Here is a 21,238-nt window from a genome sequence, read left to right on the forward strand (position 1 = left end):
CTAATGAAAAAGACCATCAAAAAACTGAAAATACTAACTTCTAAAGTAGAGCCCTTCTATCGAAGGGGGACCATTTAGGTCAATCTGTTCGCCCTGGGTTTCTAAGGTTTAACTCTATAAAATTCCTTAATAGGGAGCTTCTGCAGACGGAAATTTCTAATTTAGGGGTTAGGTGGGTGATAACTAAAGTAATCTCTATCGAATGCAGAGTATCATGTGACTTAAATTTAGTATCTACCACAGAAAGCTTCCGCTTCTTCCTTTGACTCCTTCCCTAATGACGGGTGCGGCCTACAGACCAACAGACATCTCTAGAGTCTAGTTTAGTTGGTCGTACAAGTTCAGAAAGACATAGGGGCACACTCGAGTAACGACTTCATAAACTTGTTTTTATTGCCTCTCTACCAGCAACTACAAATGGAATAAAAAGCTTGAATACATAATGAAGCTTCAATTAAAACTTAGATAAATCAAACTTACAGTTTTCCTGTTTTCTCCCGATCGTAATGAGTTAGTTATCATGCACAGATATCAACTGACACCCCTCGATGCTAAGTGCATCTATGTATTGTTTTAATAATGGGTTAGTTTTGTACTTTTCATGAATAAAAAATCAGTGTCTATTCACCTAAGTAACGAAATCTTTTAAATTAAAAAACAGCCTGCAGAATATACGAATTGCGTGACTAACTTGAGCTCAAAAAAAGTAAGTGACATGGAGTTCAAAACTTCATGAAACCATAGGACTGGTTTTCTTGGGTCCCGGCTCAGTTACTGTCATCCTCTTCATCCTTCGTCCGCGGTACAACAAGACTGCAGCCACGATGATTACAAGCGCAAACAGGGCGCTTCCCACGGCAGTAAACAGCACCAGGTAATTCTTTTGTTTTTCTGGACGAGCCACTTCTGTAAAGGTTCTTCTTTGCTCCTTGCTTACATCACTGCCCATGTTGGGAAAGACGCGTTCAACGATCTCCACGTATTCTTTGTTCAGATACTCGTGCACGAACCGCTCCATGATGATCTCAAACTCTTGGCACTGGTCCTCACGAGCGCATCGCAGAAAACTGCGGCATATTGCAGGTAGCTGCATTCCCCAATACGGCATCATGGCGCTTTCATTGTTGTGGTAGGCGCTCAAGTCAAACCAGAAGTATCCAGTTCGATTGGCCACTCGCCGAATGGCAGTAATCAGTGTGAGGTACTCGTCCCAGCTCAGCTCAAACGGACAGAGCCCGTTGTTGATAGGAGTGAAGACCTGGCCTGCTGAATTCACAGACGCATCACAGTCAGTAGCAAGCGTATACACGGGACCAATGCGCACTGTTCCATTCTCACGAACACCTTATTGGTGAACCGTTCCATCCACGACCATGTGAGTATCTGTGAAGCCGTCGTAAGTGGTTCGGGTCCCACTTTGTGGTAAAGGGTAGATGGCCCTCACTTCGCACCAAGCAGAAGCCCGTTCTGCTCCCTTGATACCACGGACTACATCACCTACAGTGAGTTGGGAGACACTGAGGTGACCTTTGGTCTGTTCCTCCACTATCATTTCACCAGATACACAGTCAGTATAATCACCGGGTACCGGTCCAGGAAGCGTCTGTCCGTTGGCATACATTCTGAAGTTTAAAACAACCATAAGGGTACTGCATAACGACCAAAGATTTTGCATCTTGAACACAGTTCAGCATTAAGCGTACTTGAGTTCTGGCGATATAAAGGGAATACTGTAAGTATTTGAAATTAGGTTGTGAGCGTGGTTCTATAGCAAGTAAACTTCGTTTCTCAGCGGCGGAACTCGAGTACGCTTAATCCTGAACACAGATCAGTATTAAGCGTACTTGAGTTCTGGCGATATAAAGCGCAAAGTATAAGTATTTGAAACTAGGTTGTGAACTTGGTTCTATTGCAAAAAAACCTCGTTTCTCAGCAGGGGAACCAAGAACGTCTGAATTAACCATGAGATGCTATACCACCATGCTTTAAGAGGTCCTTACACTCTCTTTATATAAAGTTCTTATGGCTACGATAGAGGAAGGGTTTGGGTAAGAGAAGCATGCGGCATAATACTTCAAAGAATTCCAGGGAGTAAACTCCCTTCTCCCCCATCGACGAGCCTGCATCAACAAGTACTTTGTGAATTGTTTTACCCACCGTTTTCAACTCCCAAAACTGACCATCTAGACTCAGTGATTCAAAATCGGCTTATTTTCCACAAAAAGCAATATCTTCAGATTTTTTTTATTAGAGATATTTGGGTATGTTGTTTCAATATTTAGAAAATGTTTTAGGAATTTCCGCCAAGATGTTTTTGCTATCAAACGTAATATTTATGGAAAGGCTTCTAGAGCTCTCCATGCTATAATTGGATATTTTGATGTTTGTCAAAAGTTTGGGATCGTATCGAAGATATTCAGCAGACGTTGTGCTATTCATGAAAGCAAGTTATCTTTAACCTCTTTGATTTTATTGCTAAGAATCTAGTTCCTCTCTCTGATAATTTTCATGTCCGCCTCGCACACTTGGAGAATGTCTCATCAGCTCGAATCAATAGTCTGGAAAGAACTAGCATTCAAATCGCGGCGATGTGACTACAAAAATCAAATCTTGACTTCAGAACAAGGAAGTATTTGGCACTGTATTTAATTTGATTTGATTACGTAATGTGGCTCCGAGGTTGAAATAAATAAGTTGTCCTCAGTCACATGATCCATAGCATCTACGGGTTAGATCATGAAAAGTTCTTTCGAAAGGGCGTGAAAGGAAGAGATGTTGTTGGCAACGAAAGCAAATACTTTAACAATATTTTCTGGAATGCAATCAATATGTTCCTTTTAAGACCTTCCTCTCGATTGCTAATGACCCGGCCCATCGCTTACATAAAATGCTTCAGTCGTCAAGGCCGTCGTGTTATAATCTCCGGTGCACTGAAAAGGCGTTTTGCGATTCCCATCTCCTAATTTCTTTGATGATCATTGGACTCTGCTGCTGTCTCAAGTTCGTATCAGATGCAGAGCGGTTACTTGCTTTTAATAAGAAAAATGTTGAAGCTCGATGTGTGCAAGAATATTCTCACTCGCACGTTGTAAATGGTTTACACTCAAACGAAAAATCTCATACAAAATCGGATTCTTGAGGAATTACTCATTCTATAGAACAAACAAGAAGGAGGCCAAGTCTGTATCCATGACATGTAGTTGCGTTTAACTCACTGAGAGTTTACCATACCTACGTTGAGTCGATGAAGTAAAGCGTTCGACCAGCGCGCGAGTGTAGTGATTGCACTTCGGTCGGACACTCGAGACTTTTTCTTTATCTTACGCCTGCGTCATCGAAACTGAATAAGAACAGTTCTGAATAGTTGCAAATTAAACATACCGCGTACTTGTAGAAAAGCTTCCTTTTTCTTAAGAAGCGAAACCGCAATCAAGCCTTGTTTGCCAAACACTAGATGAATAGGCTCCTTGCACTAAGAAGTCACGTGATCTTCTCCGCCATGTTAGAGGACAAACAAATCGGTTGCTACGGGAAACTGTGACTGCTTCGTGCGGTCACGAAAGGTCAGTTACACAAATATTTGCACTTATTACACAAATATTTGCAAATATTTGGTTTCTTTATTTTGGAACAAAACGACCTTTATCCACTCATCAAATTTGCATAATGCCTAAAGAGCTTCTGTGTTCGAGCATTTGTATTCACTTTTACTTCTAACACGTTGGGAACGATCGAATGGCAGGCGAAAGTTTATTTAAGCTTAATAATTAAGCTAAGCCTATCTACTGATTGATTGATTGATTCATTTATTCGATTTTTCGCAAGAGTTCTGCTCTTGCTTTGGGTTAGGTAAAGATTGCCAAGAATTGTTATCTAGTTGCATGTCTACAAAATGCGAAACTTACCGAAGGTTGACGCTATTTAGCTTTGTTTGATTGGACTGATTTTGTCAGTAATCCAAGTGTGGACCCTCACGTTTACCGAGTATAACCTTCACCGATGTAGAGAAATATGCGACACGTTCAACGGGATGCGAAAGCACTGCAAAAGCTTACAAATATTTTCCAGAACCAGGATATCTCTATAACATCAAAAGTAAGTGCACTGGTAAATAAATTGGTGTAGTCTCCTAAAAGTTGCTGATGTTTTCGTCTTTCATGTTATTAAACCATTTCTTAAACTGTGATAAAGACTGATCCTAATTAATTTTACAAATTTCATTTACATACTGTGACTCGGAGGCATTTGTTTTGGCCAGATGCTGCAGATCGATGAAGAAAAATGAAACACCACATTCCCTTCGAGTAATAACCGGTATGAATCAAACAACAGTGTCTGGAAAGTGTTCTTGTGTAGCAGGTGGTGGAGGGATTTGTCACCATGTTGTGGGCCTTCCTTTTTACTTGTCAAACTGTAAGCAACTTGGGCTAAAGAGCTTACCTGATGATCTGATGTTATTCTATACCGTATTCTAGAACCCAGATCTAACTTACAAATGCGGGGAAGATGAAGGAATCCTGGGCACGAGATCGTCTTTTCTCACCTCAGAGAACTAGCCATTTTCCTTGTAAGTAAGCCTTAGTTACTGGACCAGTGACTACACTCTTCAATATCTCGTAGTCAGAGGGTCATGCTAAATATCTAACAAAATCCCATGGCTACCCAATGAAGCAAGAAGGCAGGTCCTAAAACCCAACAGATGCATTTACTTTACAAATTTCATTAACGTAAATTCACCTTAGACGCAGCAAGCTGTCATTTTGGTACTCAGAGTTTTAAAAAACATGCGAATGTGATAATTAACAATTATTCCACGAGCGCACGTTGGATATGAGATGATAGAAAGCCAAAGAGGCGCGTAGCGCCGAGTTGGCTTTAATCATCTCATATTCAACAAGCGCGAGTGGAATAATTGTTATTCCCAATTCCTTCTTCGAGAATCTCTGAGTCTCCCTTTGAAGTTTCTTAACACCTTTTGCAATTAGTTCAATACTCCTTATAAGTGCACAACGTTTCCTGACCGCACATATAAATTTAATCCTTGTTAGCCGATTGAGATCATAAACATTTTAGAATTTATGTATGTCTCTCTTCTTTCCACCACTGCGAAATTGTCCAAAACTGAACTGTGTAAGTACATAATAGGACTGCTGTGTTAATTCACCGATGAAGATGCAGGATTTAAATCTAAGAGGCATATATCTTTAGCCATGAAAATGCGCACTTTTAAGACAAACATTACCAAACGTCGAGATTTTAAGTTAATTTGAGATCTCGAAAAATTAAACCTTCCTAAAATGTCCGAGAAGTGTTAACCCTTCACCAAAATTTTCCATGGCTGTTAATTCAGATACAGAGAAGCGTGGATGTAAATTTTCAGCTTTGCGAGGCACTTAAGATTTCTCTGAACCAAAACCTTGCTCTTCCCAGATCATATTTTGCTTATCCAATAACAGGTTACACGTTTAAGGTATAGCCCAATGAAAAAGACCATTAAAAAAACTGAAAATACTAACTTCTAAAGTAGAGCCCTTCTATCGAAGGGTGACCATTTAGGTCAATCTGTTAGCCCTGGGTTTCTAAAGTTTAGGGGTTAGGTGGGTGATAACTAAAGTAATCTCTATCGAATGCAGAGTATCATGTGTCTTAAATTTAGTATCTACCACACAAAGCTTCCGCTTCTTCCTTTAACTCCTTCCCTAATGATGGGTGCGGCCTACAGACCAACAGACATCTATATACCAACAGACATCTATAGATTCTAGTTTAGTTGGTCGTACAAGTTGAGAAAGACACAAGAGCACACTCAAGTAACGACTTCATAAACTTGTTTTTATTGCCTCTCTACCAGCAACTGCAAATGGAATAAAAAGCTTCAATACATAATGAAACTTCAATTAAAACTTAGATAAATCAAACTTACAGTTTTCCTGTTTTCTCCCAATCGTAATGAGTTAGTTATCATGCATAGATATCAACAGACACTACTCGATGCTAAGTGCCTTTGTGTATTGTCTCAATAATGTGTTAGTTCTGCACTTTTCTTCAATAAAAATCAGTGTCTATTCACCTGAGTAACGAAATCTTTTAACTCAATAAATATACTGCATAATATGCGAATTGCGCAACTAAAAGCTCGAAAAAAGTAAACGACATTGAGTTCAGAACTTCGTGAAACCGTGGGACTGGTTTTCTTGGGTCCCGGCTTGGTTACTGTCATCCTCTTCATCCTTCGTCCGCGGTACAACAAGACTGCAGCCACGATGATTACAAGCGCAAACAGGGCGCTGACCAGCACCAAGTAATTCTTCTGTTTTTCTGGACGAGCCACTTCTGTAAAGGTTCCTCTTTGCTCCTTGCTTACATCACTGCCCATATTGGGAAAGACGCGTTCAACGATCTCCACGTATTCTTTGTTCAGATACTCGTGCACGAACCGCTCCATGATGGTCTCAAACTCTTGGCACTGGTCCTCGCGAGCGCATCGCAGAAAACTGCGGCATATTGCTGAAAGTTGCATTCCCCAATACGGCACCATGGCGCTTTCATTGTTGTGGTAGGCGCTCAGGTCAAACCAGAAGTATCCAGTTCCATTGGCGACTCGTCAAGGAACGGTAATCAGTGTGAGGTACTCGTCCCAGCTCAGCTGAAAGGGACAAAGTTCGTTGTTGATAGGAGTGAAGACCTGGCCAGCTGAATTAACAGATGCATCACAGTCTAACATCATAACAGCCTCTACATTCACATCAAATATTTCTCAAGCTATTGACTGTTTCTTCCCGGAGCAAACTCTCAAACATCATCACACAGACAAGCCGTGGATGACGGCTTCTCTTAAACACCTAATATTAGAGCGTCAAGCTGCCTATCATAGTAGTGATCTCCATTTATGGCGTATTTACCGTGATAAGGTGCGAACATCTATTACACAAAGAAAGAAACAATTCTACTGGGAGAAAATCCAACACCTGAAAACAACAGACTCTCGAAAATGGTGGAACTACGTTAAAAACGTCTCTGGTAGATCCTGTTCATCAGCTACCTCTACTACCAGTTTTGTTATCGATGGAGTGACTAAATCTCGTTTCTAAGAACCTCGTTTCTAAGAGTGGAGAGAGCGAGAAGAGAGAATTTGGAGACAAGTTTAATTAAAGAAGGGTGCTCTCAGCCTCATACTCCATAGGACGGGAGATAAATCACAGAAAGTATTTTTGTAAAGGCGTAAAGGGAATAGGTGTTGTATAATTTGACAACAAAAGCAAACACATTACCAGTATTGCATGGATTGCAATCATTACTTAGTTCTTATTAACCAAGCGGGAGGTCTGTATAGGAGAATCTTGACCGAGGTCGCCAGTACAGACCGAACGCAGTCAGGTCTGTATCAACGACCGAGGTTAAGATTCTCCCATACAGACCGACCTAGCTCAGTTAATAAGATGTTTATTACATAGCTGTGTTTTATATGGCAAATTTTTATATTCTTTGTACCTTTTTTTTCTAGACCGGTCTAGATGCCAAAATCTAGACCGCCTTCAATATTGATTTCAGCCAATCAAATTCGTGAATTCGGTAGTTCCCAGTCCTTGTGAGACAGAGCCATATGGACCAGATACTGTGAATTCACACTCTTAAATATTTATGCCCTATACATTCCAAGAAATCAATTGTGCCATTATCGGAATGTGGCATTGCTGTTATTCTAGTAGTCAGGGTATTCTTGAGGTGGACAGGAGAAAACAAGAGATTTTTTTTAAATTCTGTGGAATGCAAACCGTCAACAATGATTACGCCGACTGACTTCTAATCGAACGATTCAAGTTGTAACCTGATTTACTTTTAATCTGCGTCCGAACTCAAAGTAAGTAGATTCAGAAGATTAATTCTGGAGGTGAAATTGTTTGACTCAGAAGGTTTTTGAATGACCGGTTTCAAACTAAAGTATAGTTACTTCATTGAAAGCCTTCCCCAACCCGGATATTTTGGACATTGCAGATGCCAAACCTACACAGTATACGACCACAAGTGTGCCCATAAAGTTACCCTTTCCACGCCAAGTCTTCTTTGGGTCAGTCGTATAGAATCTGACCTGCCTGAAAGGATACGGCTTGAGATTCGCCTACCAAGAAAGCACAGGAAGCTTTTCCTTTTATCAATCGTACGCCACAGCTCAATTATATTTGAATCTTTCGTTAACGTTGCAAATTAATCTTACCGCGGAAATAAGCAAAGCCTTGCACCTTTTCACTGTTCACCTCGCAGGAAGTGAATGACAACTACTAAACAACGTGCTACTCGTGCATGAAAGATGATAGCATCCTGGGCACAAGGTGTCCGCTGTATCGTTCAACCAAACTGTGTTTTCAATTGTCAACACGTGCACAATCATTCCACCTCTTACTAATCTCTTTCTTTTTGTTTCCTTTCTTTTTTTTTATTATTATTTCAGTGCTCGTTGTTTTGTCATTGCAAAGTTAAATTTACAAAGTTGTGTAAATACTAAAAGCTGCCAAAATTTGCATACATTCAGTTTAACATCCTTACCGATATATTGCTAATTTTTGCGCGAGTCCTTCAAGAGTATCCCATTCAAAACGAGGAGTGTTTATTGAAGAAGGAACACTGTTTTGAGTTTTGTGATCGTTAATTAGTCTTAAATATGTGATAAATTGCAGCGTTACGAAGCTCGAAACAAGTATGCAAACATTGTGGTTACGGTTTGTTTCCGTTTATGTTAAACTGAAAATTTATTCAGTGGAGCAAGGATCAATGAAATGGCAAATTTAACCCTATCAAACCCTAATCCCGCTGACACAAATACGCAAATATGCATACCCCAATTCCCTCCGTGCTTGCTGATTGTCACCAAACATTCCTGGATGTGCTTTTTTTTTTGTGAATTCGCGCAGCGAACTTAAAACCCCTTACAATACATAGTGTTATGTGAGGAAGCATGTGAAATTTAACATCTGAGATCAAAAGACTATGACATATCATGTACAGGTCTGATAGTTCCATAAAATGTGTGCACGTGGTATAAATAGAAACTTCGCTTAAATATTTTATAATTTACAATGCAAATTTATTTTCAGGCACAAGATGTCCCTTCTTGATACACTTCCAAATCCAGGATGGTGAAACCAGTTTGACTGATCCATCCGTCGTGTGGCCATCCTGATAATGAAAATCAAAGAAAAACAAAAGTTGATAGTGTCTACGCCATGCATGATGGGAAAATGCAAGAATGAGATTACGCTCGGTTTATTCGTTCTAAATCTAAATGTCAAATCTGCAAAGGGCGATACAGTTTGTTTGTTTGTTGTTTTTCCGACAAGAAAAATCGAGAACAAATAACGCACGACAACAAGCTGAGAATACAACGAGAAGATATACACTGTACGTTGTTCACTTCTAAGGAGAATTTTTGTTTTGTGTCTCTTAGTTTTGTTTGTTTGCTTGGAGTATGAAGTCTGTGATTTTACGCTAAAAGTTCAGTGCGAAATTTTAATTTGTACGTGTAGGGATAACAATCAAATTCAAATTTTCACATGAAGCGTGACAGGCGAGTTTGGGGAATCTTCAAGGAAAGAGTTCAGTGTGAAGTATGAATCCTTGTGAAAAATAGGTAGTGTGATGATTTGAATCGCACACTCACCTTAGTGTTGCTCACGATATGACTTGCCCTCGTCTTTTCAAACTCACCAACTACATCTCCGTCGTAACTACAGTATGTCGCTTAATTAAGGACATTTAACCAAAAACAAAATATTAATAATAATAATAATAAAAGATCACAGCAGTTCCATCGGCAAATAATTTAACTTAGCTCGTAAATGATGCTATTACTTTGTGAAGCTAACCGGCAGAAGAGCATCTATCATGCCTTAGTTTGTTGGTGTGTTTGTTCCACTGTTTTTACGTTAAGCCGGAGATTGTGATTTGCTTAACCTTTTCAAAGGCACAAAAGGATACGCAACGATGTATCTTCTGAGTTTGGCAAAATCTTCAAGATCGCTTGCAAGAAAAATTGTCAGCCTTCCAAAGATATCTTTTAGGGTCTAGAAACAAAATAACACAATTAGGTTAAAAAAAAACAACAACAACAAACAAACAAACTAACTAGTTCTTTGCAGGACTTTCGTGATTAATTCCGACCTCTGACTCACGATCCCTCAAGGAACAATCGTCATTTAGTGCAAAGAGCCACAACATTGTTAAGAGTACCTTGTTCTTGCTTGGACTACATTTATTACCATCGTCATTCTGCAACACAGAAAATTGCAAACAGTGGATAAAAGATTTAGCAGCAGGAAAGAATTGTTTTAGACATGCCTTGGATGTCTCAGCAAGAAGAATTTCGTCTTACATTCAATAAGTGAACGTGAGAAAATGGGAGAGGTTTCTAGCTTTTCAAACCCCATCTTTAAGACAAAGGCTTGGGTCAAGGATGAATTTCACACTCAACTTTTCGTTAACGTACCTCCGGATGGCTGAATCTCTGCGAATGATCCTCGCTCTTTTGATAGCATTTCGACCCGTACTTGCAGGCTGCCTTCGCCTGGAGAGAAAAGAGAGAAAAAAAGTCGAAGTTATTTCCTTTTTAGCCAAGCAAATGTACAAGTAGATTTGAGAGAAACGACAAATGGAGAATCAGGCTGTTAAAAAATAATCATAAAATAAATTAAACATAAAACATCGACAATAACTGAGATAATTGGCAGATGCTTGCACAGGAGTTGCACGCAAAAACTTCAAAAACAACCAATCAGAAATGCTGCGAGGCTACCTTTATAATTAGGACACTAGAGTAGAATTTTCTGGACCGTGTTTCAACGACAGACGTATACACACACTAACCCGTTTACTTGGAGAACTATTTTCTTCACGGTCAGGCGCTTTTCTCTTTCTTGTTTTTGATTCTGTCTCGTTTGATTCCTTAGAAGGGCTTTCGTTTTTTATCTCCTTGTCCTTTGATGGAGGATCGTTATCATCTTCGGTTGCATCATCATCATCATCATTATCATCGTCATTGTCGTCGTCATTATCCTCAAGGTCAGCCACATCTGTACAAGATAAGTAAAATTATGACTGCGTGAACTAGTGATGATGTCTTTCTTTTCCCTGGAAAAAAAAAAAAGAAACTGTACTAACAACAAACTTCGTTATTCCAAAATAAAAATGTACTTCAGACGTGAAACTCTTCGAAATTACTGCCCAAGGACCACATTTTTTTAATCACTTACTGGTTGAACCTCTCGAGTTCTTGAATAAAACCTATGGGAAAAAAATTATTCTCAGTTACACCTTGAAATTAATACACAAAAACGAAAAAACTAAGGTTACGTAGATACACAAATATTCAGGTACCTTCAGATGAGGCAGATCGTTTGCAGTTTGCCAATCTTTGTCGTCTCTGATCCGTGTAACTCGTGGAAATCTGATCGATATACCATCAGCAGTGTGTGTCGTTGATTTACTGAATTCTGCCCCAGTTATCTCCCAAACGGGGGATTTCTGAAGAAAACAGACAAATCATTTATAGCTGAGTGTTACTTAGGCTAAGCAAGACTCAAGGCGATGCTGGCCAGCGGTGTCCTGTTATGTTTACCGTTGACGGGGGAGGGGATGGGTGGGTGGGTGGGTGGTGGAGAGCTCGCTTGATCACACTAGGGCTGTTTGTTCGTTTGTTTCGTTCGCTTTACTTCACACTGCACACGCTCGCAAAGTTGCTGGTCTTGATGGGTCTTGTCTACATCAGTTGTGATACCAGCGGAAAAAAAAAGGCGCTCGAACAAGTTGTGCTTAATTCGTTAAGTAGTTGGGGTGAGCATGATATTATATTTAACTACGGCAAGAATCGTTCCTACGCGGTTAAATGATTACACTTTACCTTGGGATCTTCGACGACAAAGTCAGGAACTAAACTTCGGTGTATGTTCAACCACAAAGGAACCTTAGAAGGGTCCTAAATCAAATCACAGTACCTTATTAATCGACGTTACTGCTAAAAATTTTCTCAACTGCCAATATCAAAACAAACAAACGAACACAAAAACTAATTCAAAAACGAGAACAAAAAAAAAACTGAACGTACTTTTACAAGTAATAAAAAGGGAAGCGAGAAAACATGTGTTTTAAGAATTTCAGTAGGGTCCATCTGTTTTGGTACACTTTATGTATATGCATTACTGAGATAACAGTTGTTCCACCGTACAAACCTTGCTGATTTTCTTCATTTTCAGCTCTCTATTAAGCCGCTCTATGGTTTTATCGTCATGACCATTGCCACACTTCGCCACAGTGCACCATTGCTTTGTGGCTGGATCCCAGACTCCCATTAGAAAAATCGACATCAATCCACCTTTGTTCCCTGTTCCATAGTAGGCCCCAAGTACCACCAGGTCAGCAGTATCTGCCATGGCACCTTCCTCCAGATAATCCTTCTTCATCTTAGAAACAGGACAAAATAAACATCAGACTACGAAAAGGGTATGACCTCGAGCCAAACATTTTCCCGTCAGGCCCTCTCTCTATCTCTCTCAGTCTATAGATGGGGAGTTTAAGAAAACCCTAACAGCCAATGCAACAGGAACGTGAATGCCTGTGCACGTGCATTATAATTTTACGCTGCGTTCTTTATTCAGTTTAGAAAAAGTTTTGACAGTGAGAAACAAACTAAATGACGTTAGAGTATCGCGAGATTTGTCCTAGGTAAAATACAAGTTAATCTTTAAATCGTTGTTGTCCACGGCGTCGGCGTCGTCGTCGTCATTTCTTAAACTCCCTAGTACACATTCTGCAGAATGAATGTTACAATTTCTCCTTGGCGAGATGAAATATTAAGTCAGGGTCTTTTGGCTTCATTTACCTTGAGCCAATGCCTTTTTCCTGGTTCATAAATGCCCTGAAAACAGAAAGACAAACACACTGTTAAGTGTGAGAAGATCACATTTGAGATCTTTCTCAAATTTCGACTGCCATCAATTTACCTACGGCGTTATTTTGAGCGGAACGTACGAAAAGTGGTACTGCAATTATAACATTTCCTGGAAAAAAGATGCATGTTTTATACATAATGAGAAGCAATGCGAACTTGGTAATGTAAAGCTTTTACAATCCTCTAATACAGTTTTTCAAGGAAATAACTTGAAAATTATTTCCTCGCAAACCGCCGAGGCCTGAAAACAAGTTGTCACCATTGTCGGGCATCGGTTTTTATTACGTCCGTAATAACCTTTTCCCCCATAATAGCTTTATTCAAACCATTTGTGTAATTTTAAACTTTTGTATGATGTACGTTCAAGATTTTGTTGAGTTTGAAATATAGGTAAGGTTGCGATACCGAGTCAGGCTTTGCTACCAGGGGCGTATGAGAAAGTCAATTTTCATTTTTATCGAAGATCGCGCCTGTAGGAGCAGCTATCTGTATAAAATAAACAGGCGACTATATTTCTCACATATCGTGCAATTCTTTGTCACCTAATTTTATGTTCAATTTTCTATGGTTCCCACATAGGCATCATTAATTTTATCTTAACGCGTAATTTTGCTCGGTATAAAAATTATTACTGTAGCACAGAGCGGTAATTTTGACGTGCGCCATATCGGCTTCAAGCACTGTGATAAACTTTCACAAACTGCACAAATCAAACTTCATAATTTTAATAACCAATAACATTGCCGTCTTACATTGACATCCTTCAGCACCAGTCCCTCGAGGCCTTCTTTGATGGCTCGCGTCATCAACTTTGAGAGCTCTTTTTCTGTCTAGAAGAGGGTGACAATGCATTTCAAGTCTCAAATGGAAAGTTACAATGAGCATCAGCAGAAAAGGCTCATCTTATAATTGAAGAAAAAAAGAATTCATATTGCTAAAAATGGAACGAGTCAGCTGAATATTTTAGACCTGCTTCTTTATCTGGAAGATAATTATGATATTCGAAAGTGTACAAAGATCTACATGTACGTGCACAAGTACTGTAAATAATTTGCAATAAACCTACCTTTAGGAAATTCATTTCCGATAACATTATTTTGTTTGGGATGACTGTAACATTTTGTTCCAAGACTTTTCGTCTTTCAGTCATGCTCCTAGAAAAACATGAGTGAGTCAGGGAACTGTAATATTAGCAGAACAAAACAAAACAAAACAAAAACACAAACAAAAAAACATAAAAACCAAGAAAAGGAGGCAAAAAACTGTGAAATGAGCATCACGTACATGTTCTATACCTTGTGAAAGGTACATTGTAGTTAGCACTTGCTTCCATTAAGTGACTAAAGAACTTACTTTTTCATCATGTTTTCATCATTAAACTGGAGGCAATCAAAGATAAACAAACAAACACTGGCATCTTTGAAAGCCGATTTCTGCAAATAAAAATACAAGAGAGAAATGGCATTTTTAACAATCTCTCTCAACAGAATTTTCAAAATAAACAGTTACGCATGAAAGTAATCCTTGCAGTAGTAAACCCTACTTATGTAGTACTGCATGGGTATAAGGCCTGAAAAAAAGTCAGGCCTGTATGGAATTTGAACCCATTACCTCTGCGATACCAGTGCAGTGCTCTACCAACTGAGCTAACAAGCCAACTGGGTGTTGGTCATTAAGTTGGTTTGCATTAAACCCCTCGAAGTCATATAAATCAATGAATTTTGAATATATGAAAATACAATTATATGTGTACTGCCGTTTCATGAAATGTATGAAAGTGATCCTTGCACTATAAACCCTACTTACTAGTAGTGGAAATAAAGCCTGAAATGATACTGTACCGTATATTAATAAACGTGGATTATAATAAACACAAATACTTAATTTGCAATTACCTTATGAATGCCTAGAGTCCCAAATGGGAGAGGTTTGCTTGTTTTATTGTCAACAAGTAACACCTTAACAGAGAAAACAATGGAAAAAATAATCAGAGAATCCAATATCGACATAAAAAAACACTTCTTAAATTTAAAGGAAAAATTGATACAAAATGCAAGAGTAAAGTACCTCACTATCCAATATGAGATTATTGCCATGAGGACAGGCTTTTGGAAGATGATCTTTTATGGGTGCTACCTGGTGTGATTACAGGAAAAAAAAAAAGGAATCAAATACTTTCAAGCAATAGTACTGGATGCTTCCCTATACATATGTAACAAAAGCAAAACGTAGTTGTACAACAGGAAAGTGAAGCTCCAATAAGCTTACCTTGTGTCCAAGGACAGGTTTGAGGCTGCGGCTGAAAAATTGAAACTCATTACCGCTCTTGTGAACCTAGGACATCAAATGCAAGTATAAATGAATTGTCAGTGTATGGACTGTAAAACCATTCCAGATTACTGGAGTACTTTTAACTCTTAACTTGATATTTTTCTCTGTTCTTGCAACCTTTTTGACTGAAAATGTATCAAGACTGTGAAGAGAGATTCCCTCTCTGACACTCCTTGGTTTCCAAGGGTTGAATACAAAGTATATTACCTGGACTCTTTCTCCATCGTATTTAATCTCTGCATACATTCCATTGGGACATTTCTTCAATGCCTGTGAAAAACTCTTACAAGCTTCTGCCTATAAAAAATAAAAATTATTTTCTGAAGAAATGAGACCAACTTGGCCTGGGAGCAGTCCCTTAATGATGAGTGTTTCTCCCTTGAAGGGAGCATTTGAGACCAGTAAGGGAGGGGTTTGCTGGGGGTATAGCTAAGTGGCAGATCCAGGGGGAGGTTCCAGGGGATCCAGACCCCCCCCCCATCAAACCTGACGCTTACAACTTTGAGACAGGATTGTACATCACTTTTAACTGGCTGATTTTTTTAATGAATCCAAATAAACAGTAAGCGGCCAAGGAATTATAACGTGCAACAGCGACTGGTGGGAGGGGGTGTGGGGGAGAAGTAATTTGCCTCAAAGAGTCCAACAGTCCTTTCTGTACCAAAGTTTGGACCTTCCCAATAAAAATTCCTGGATCCGCCCCTGGAGCTATACCTTTGCAGAGCTCTAATTAGCTTGCACTGCTCAAGGCGTGGTACTTTAGGGTGCAAAGAAGTGCTTGTACTGATAATGAAGGGCTGCTCACAGGCAAGGGGTAACTTCAACTCAGATACACCTGCTGTGAATACCCACTGTATCAACCATGAATAAAGCAAAGGAAAAAATTCAAAATAACATTTATTTGACAAATACAGTGTAAATAGATTGTAACTTCATGCATGTCAACAAAGTTCATACCAGCATAGGTTTGACAGGTGTCATCAAGGAAGCTTTGATGCTCAGCTTTTTACTCATTCCAGGCAAAACACTTGCATTTGTTTCCTTTCTCTGCAGGCATCGCTGTACAACATCTGCGAGGTTGTTTGATGCCTGAAATGCCTCATACGCATTTGGATCAAGTGCATCTAAACTAGGTACAAAGAACAAATCAAGTTCCATATCACAAGCACAAAATTTTCCACATGACATCAGCAAAAAAAAAACACATCTTTGACTCTTTATCTCCCAGATTTAATTACCATGTGACTTCTCCCTAAAATATCCATACATTATCCACCAAACAGGTATTGAGAATACTACAACTTCTCAGATAGAGGTTTAAAGCTTGATCTAACGCGAAATTCTCACAATTAATTTACAAGCAACTAGAGAGAAGAATTAACAGTCAGATTTTGAGATTTAAAAGGCTAAAAGTGCCGCAGTACAGTGAACAATCTACAAATCTCTCTCACCTCTTGGTGACTGAGAACAAAAACTAATGTACCACATCTAACATTCCAAAACATGAACATCTTGAGGGGTATAGAAATTAGCTGAGTTTACACATTGCAAATTATATTATATAATTATTGGTAAGTTTGAGTAAATGATGCCACTTCCACTGTTTATCCAGCATTCCCAATGCAATGCAACTAAAATGTGACAGAGTAGCGGAGTTTAACTAGCTTTGCCCCCTTGGTGTGTTCTGGCATGTATTTTCTCACTAAGGTATCATTAGGCCCATAAGAATGAGGGAAATGATCAGAAACTTTTACATCTCTTGAATTTTAACTAAGCAAGGAGAATAGTACATACTAATGGTGGGGCATGAAGGATTCACTGTGACAAAAAATTCATGCTACCAAAAAAAAGGTTAATTTTTAAATCAAGATTTCATAATTCCCTTAGTGCATTTTAACCAAATGCACCCATCAGAATCAAGACATAATACTGAAAGAAGATTTTCTCTTTGTGGTACATGAAACAATACAAGCCACAAATGCCTTTCTCTTAGATTATTAACGCTTGCATGCTCAATACGACTAGCCTCAGCGGTGTCCTTTGAGACACACACAGTTTACATGTAGCTAAACTTTACCTGTGTTATCTTAAAGGTAACACACCTCTAATTCTCGCACATTAAATACACCAAGCCTTACAGGTGTGCACTTTCAAGATACACTCAGATTAGCACTATGATTTGTGCTATCTTAATGGTAACACAACACTAATGCTTGCATATTAAATACCCCAAGCCTCATTCCTGTGCATCTTCAAAATCCACACAGGTTTACATGCAGCAAAACATGATTTGTGTTATCTTTTTGCTAAGACAACACTGAATGCTTCTATATTATTGATGTACACCTTCAAGACACACAGTTTAGCCACACCATAGTAGACAGGTCACAATAATTGGTGCCCCATGGACAACAGAGTGCAAAGGGACCTTACAATCGTCACTGTCATTAGTGCACACCTTCAAGACACACAGTTTGGCGACACATAATTTGTGTTATCTTAATGGTAACACACCATTAATACTAGCATATTAAATACGCCAAGCATCGATAAACACCTTCAAGACACACACAGTTTGGCAATACATGATTTGCGCTATCTTAATGGTAACACACCATTAATACTGGCATATTAAATATGCCAAGCATCAGTGTGCTCCTTCAAGACACACAGTTCACCAAATTGAATACAAATGCAGAAAGATTGCAATAATCAGTTCCTTTTGGATGACAAAGTGCACATGAACCTTGAAATCACCACCCTTTGGGGATATCTTGCCCTGTTGTAAGGGTCTCCTCGTTTATGTTTGTGCAGAACATTTACATGTGCAGTGCATGCTCCAACAATTTATGAGGCCCTGCCCACACTGGCCAAATTTGACACTGAAAACATCAACTTAGTCATGCCTACTGTTTGCATTAATTGCAGCTGATGACAGAGGTTTTAGAAAAGTTTTATTAATAATGAACCTTGCTCTACTTTTGGTACTTTTTAGGTAGGATATCATGACCCAAGAATGTTATCAGTGGTGCAGTCGAAATCAGTCCTTTAACTTTTTAAGAGTGATTTAAACCTAATTTCTACTTACAGTGTCCACAGCTAAATCACACATTAAGGTGAAAGGGATAAAAGACCTGATTGCCAACAAAAGAACTTCTTGATTGCCAATTGAAACAAAATCCCCTAGTAATTACCACTGGAAATGTATGGAGAACAATATCGAAAATATGTGTACCGATGTTTCATTGTAAAGAGTTTATTATCCCTGAACATTATCAGTCGTGTACTGTTACAGTAGCATCTTAAGATTAAAGGGAAAGTTGTATTAAAGATTTACAAGAAGTTGTTTGTATTGAAAAACATGATTCTGGAAAACATGTTTACAATGTAATTCTTACACATGTTTTGCTCCTGTGTTCATTCGCAGGTCATGCTTGATCTGACGAATGATGAACTTCAAGTCATTAGCAGAGCATCTAAAATAAAATAAAATAAAAATATTAACATTCAAATGAAAAAACAAGTTGCGCACGTGCTACTAATGATTCAGTTTGGGGGAATTTTTTGGCAACTCTAAATTTTAAGCAAAACATTAAAAATCAAGGTAGCACTGTACCTCCTGGTCATTTTGGTGAGTTCCCTCTGCTGGTCCTCTTCCTTCGTCAAAGTTTTCAGTTTGTCAAGAAATGCATCAACCTTATATCAAAAGAATGAGTTCATTTGTGATGTCCAATTTAATTCTACTAAAGAGATTTAACCAAAAGGAACCTACATGTGTTATCTTGATATGTCACATACCTCCTGTAAGGAAATCAAACTCTTCTTTAGAGGTTTTAGCAATGAGCCACTCTCAAAAAATGTGCTCACAGTTTCTGATACATCACCCTACAGAAATTAAGTTGAATTTAACAAATCAAGTCTACTCTCCTAAAGAAAAATGACATCTTTGTATTATTTTGAAATAGCTTTTAGTCTACAAAACAACTTTCCCATCACAGGACATAAAACTACCCCAGATTCTAGGTACAGCAGAACCAAAAACAATCCAGGAATGTTATTCTAAATATTATTTGAAGAAAAAAAGAAAGTTAGTGAAGTCAGGTTGGTTACTAAAAAGTTTTCTGTACCTGTTCTAAGTCCGTTATCATGTCATCTTGGCTACATCCAAAAATCTACAAAAAGAAAAGGTTGTAAATAGAGGGCATCATAACCATTATTTATTACATTGCAGTCAAAATTACTTTACATCTATCAGAAATCTTGAGACATAATATAGTTTACACAATCATGCACATGTAGAGAATGTATTATTTTGGTCTTGTACTTATAGTCGTTATATAAGAAACAGAATTATGCAACTTTTTCCAGAAAGGTTGTCAGAAAAAAGGACAAAAAAGCATGTGACAATCTTGAAAAGTAATCTGGGCATCTTGTAATCAAAGAATGAGTTTTAATAAGTCAAATAAACAAATAAATTCACCAAATCCACTCTGCCTTGTCCATACCACGACATCCTCTCAGATTTCCCTGAAAACCTAAGGTCAAGGAAATGTGATCTGAAACTAGCGCATGATACCTTTTGGGGCTATTACATGTACAGGCACTTGTACGCCTTATTTTTCCAACAACCTTCCTCGAAACAGCTAGCGCAGTAAACATAACTGTTCGTGACCTGTAATACACATATAATCACAGCTACCTGACTGTACAATTTAATGAGTTGTTTGCTTTGCAAGTTGTACACTCTCTTGTTGACTGCAGGTAGTAGCATTTTCACCCATAGCATCAAGTCTCCTACAAATCCACCTGCAGCAAAGCAGTAAACAACAGTTTAGTACAAGTAGCTGTTACATTGATATAATTGATTCTGATGTACCTCCAGAGCTCCCCTTTTCAAAGAAGTCAGACAAGATCTTGCTCTTGTTATTGTAACTTGGTTCTTCAGCAAGCTTTATGCAGATTCTCCTGAATTCTCGGAAACTGTTGTCTTTGCTGTCATCAGCATCTCCCTTGAGAGGGGATGAGCTGTGACTCCCATTGCCATTGGTTGTAGACTTTTTACCATCTGCTGAAGTAATCTTTGATGGAGTGGAGGGTTTCGGTTTTCCAAATCCAAGAGTAGATTGCAGAGTTTTCTTTTTAGGTGCAGAACTTTTGACAGCTAGATCTAAGGAAAAAATGTGATCCTGTTAAGAAGAATTATTTCAAATATTACCTGTGCAGACATATGCTCGCATAAGTGCCCGGCATTAACCCTTTACTCCCTAACATCAGTATGCACATTCTCCATACTGTTCTCTGTACATTTCATAAGGTGCTGACAAGGAGAATTTGTTTAACAATCAAGAGCTAAATTCTTTAGTTGGTGATCATTTCCTTTCCGACTCATGACCTCAAAATTTAGTTTGATGATGCACCATAAGGAGGAATTATAAGCCTTTTGTTCTGAAGGGTTAGGTTAATTGAGGTGGCACAAAAAATGAAAGTGTCAGCACAGCACTTGCAATCAAAGCTATTATATTTGGATCCAGGTTGAAATGAGGTCAAAACCCATTGGACAATAACACAAACCTTTGATGAGGCTTAAAATTTTCGACTGATCGTCGTCTTTAAGGTTCTCAAATCCGCCCAAATCATCTGTACTTTCAATTTTCTTCGTGGTGGCTCTAGCACGCGACAAAGTATCGAAAATGCAAGAAACATGGTACCATTGTTTCATCATCCCGCCGTCCTCGCTGAATGGATTCGACACCAACTTTCCAATTCGAGTCACACTCTTCTCTATCTGCTGTTTGCAAGTTTTGCATTTAGCTCTTCCCTGCGCAGCATACTCCACCAAAAACGGCTTGCCTTCCGCGCCGTCCGCCATGATGTTCAAAGCTAGGACAATTCGTCGACAACGAAAAATTGAGTTTTCCTTAACAAGCTGTACGCTACGTCTTGAAATCCCAAACATTTAAAATGAGTGGT

General features: G+C 38.8%; 1 protein-coding gene, 1 non-coding gene and 1 pseudogene across 4 annotated transcripts; all 3 read right to left on the bottom strand.

Moving 5' to 3' along the window:
* Nucleotides 1-368: 368 nt before the first annotated feature.
* On the bottom strand, nt 369-3,999 carry LOC111337529 (uncharacterized). Its single transcript, XR_015991266.1, has 2 exons — nt 3,906-3,999; nt 369-1,710 (listed from the first exon to the last, which is right to left on the bottom strand). It is a non-coding gene; the product is annotated as an uncharacterized LOC111337529 (transcript).
* Nucleotides 4,000-5,817: 1,818 nt separating this feature from the next.
* LOC148724484 (uncharacterized) lies at nt 5,818-7,052 on the bottom strand (annotated as a pseudogene).
* Nucleotides 7,053-8,712: 1,660 nt separating this feature from the next.
* LOC111337511 (DNA ligase 3) lies at nt 8,713-21,224 on the bottom strand. 3 transcript variants are annotated; one of them, XM_088730136.1, is made up of 26 exons: nt 20,840-21,224; nt 20,145-20,435; nt 19,968-20,074; nt 19,396-19,440; nt 19,067-19,153; nt 18,885-18,964; nt 18,667-18,744; nt 16,226-16,397; nt 15,476-15,565; nt 15,206-15,271; nt 15,005-15,073; nt 14,833-14,895; nt 14,291-14,370; nt 14,004-14,091; nt 13,690-13,767; nt 12,869-12,904; nt 12,219-12,449; nt 11,891-11,965; nt 11,368-11,514; nt 11,244-11,274; nt 10,858-11,063; nt 10,481-10,558; nt 10,225-10,263; nt 9,973-10,058; nt 9,656-9,722; nt 8,713-9,174 (listed from the first exon to the last, which is right to left on the bottom strand). In XM_088730136.1, the coding sequence occupies exons 1-26, from the start codon at nt 21,222-21,224 to the stop codon at nt 9,070-9,072; spliced, it is 2,880 nt and encodes a 959-aa protein (XP_088586262.1). In that variant the 3' UTR covers nt 8,713-9,069. The 3 variants fall into 3 exon arrangements, with proteins under 3 accessions (XP_088586262.1, XP_088586263.1, XP_022799569.2); XM_088730137.1 differs by lacking the exon at nt 11,891-11,965; XM_022943834.2 differs by lacking the exons at nt 8,713-9,174; nt 9,656-9,722; nt 9,973-10,058; nt 10,225-10,263; nt 10,481-10,558 and having other exon boundaries at nt 10,918-11,121.
* Nucleotides 21,225-21,238: the final 14 nt, after the last annotated feature.

Source organism: Stylophora pistillata, chromosome 8, assembly GCF_964205215.1.
Source record: "Stylophora pistillata chromosome 8, jaStyPist1.2, whole genome shotgun sequence".
NCBI classification, from domain to species: Eukaryota; Metazoa; Cnidaria; class Anthozoa; order Scleractinia; family Pocilloporidae; genus Stylophora; species Stylophora pistillata.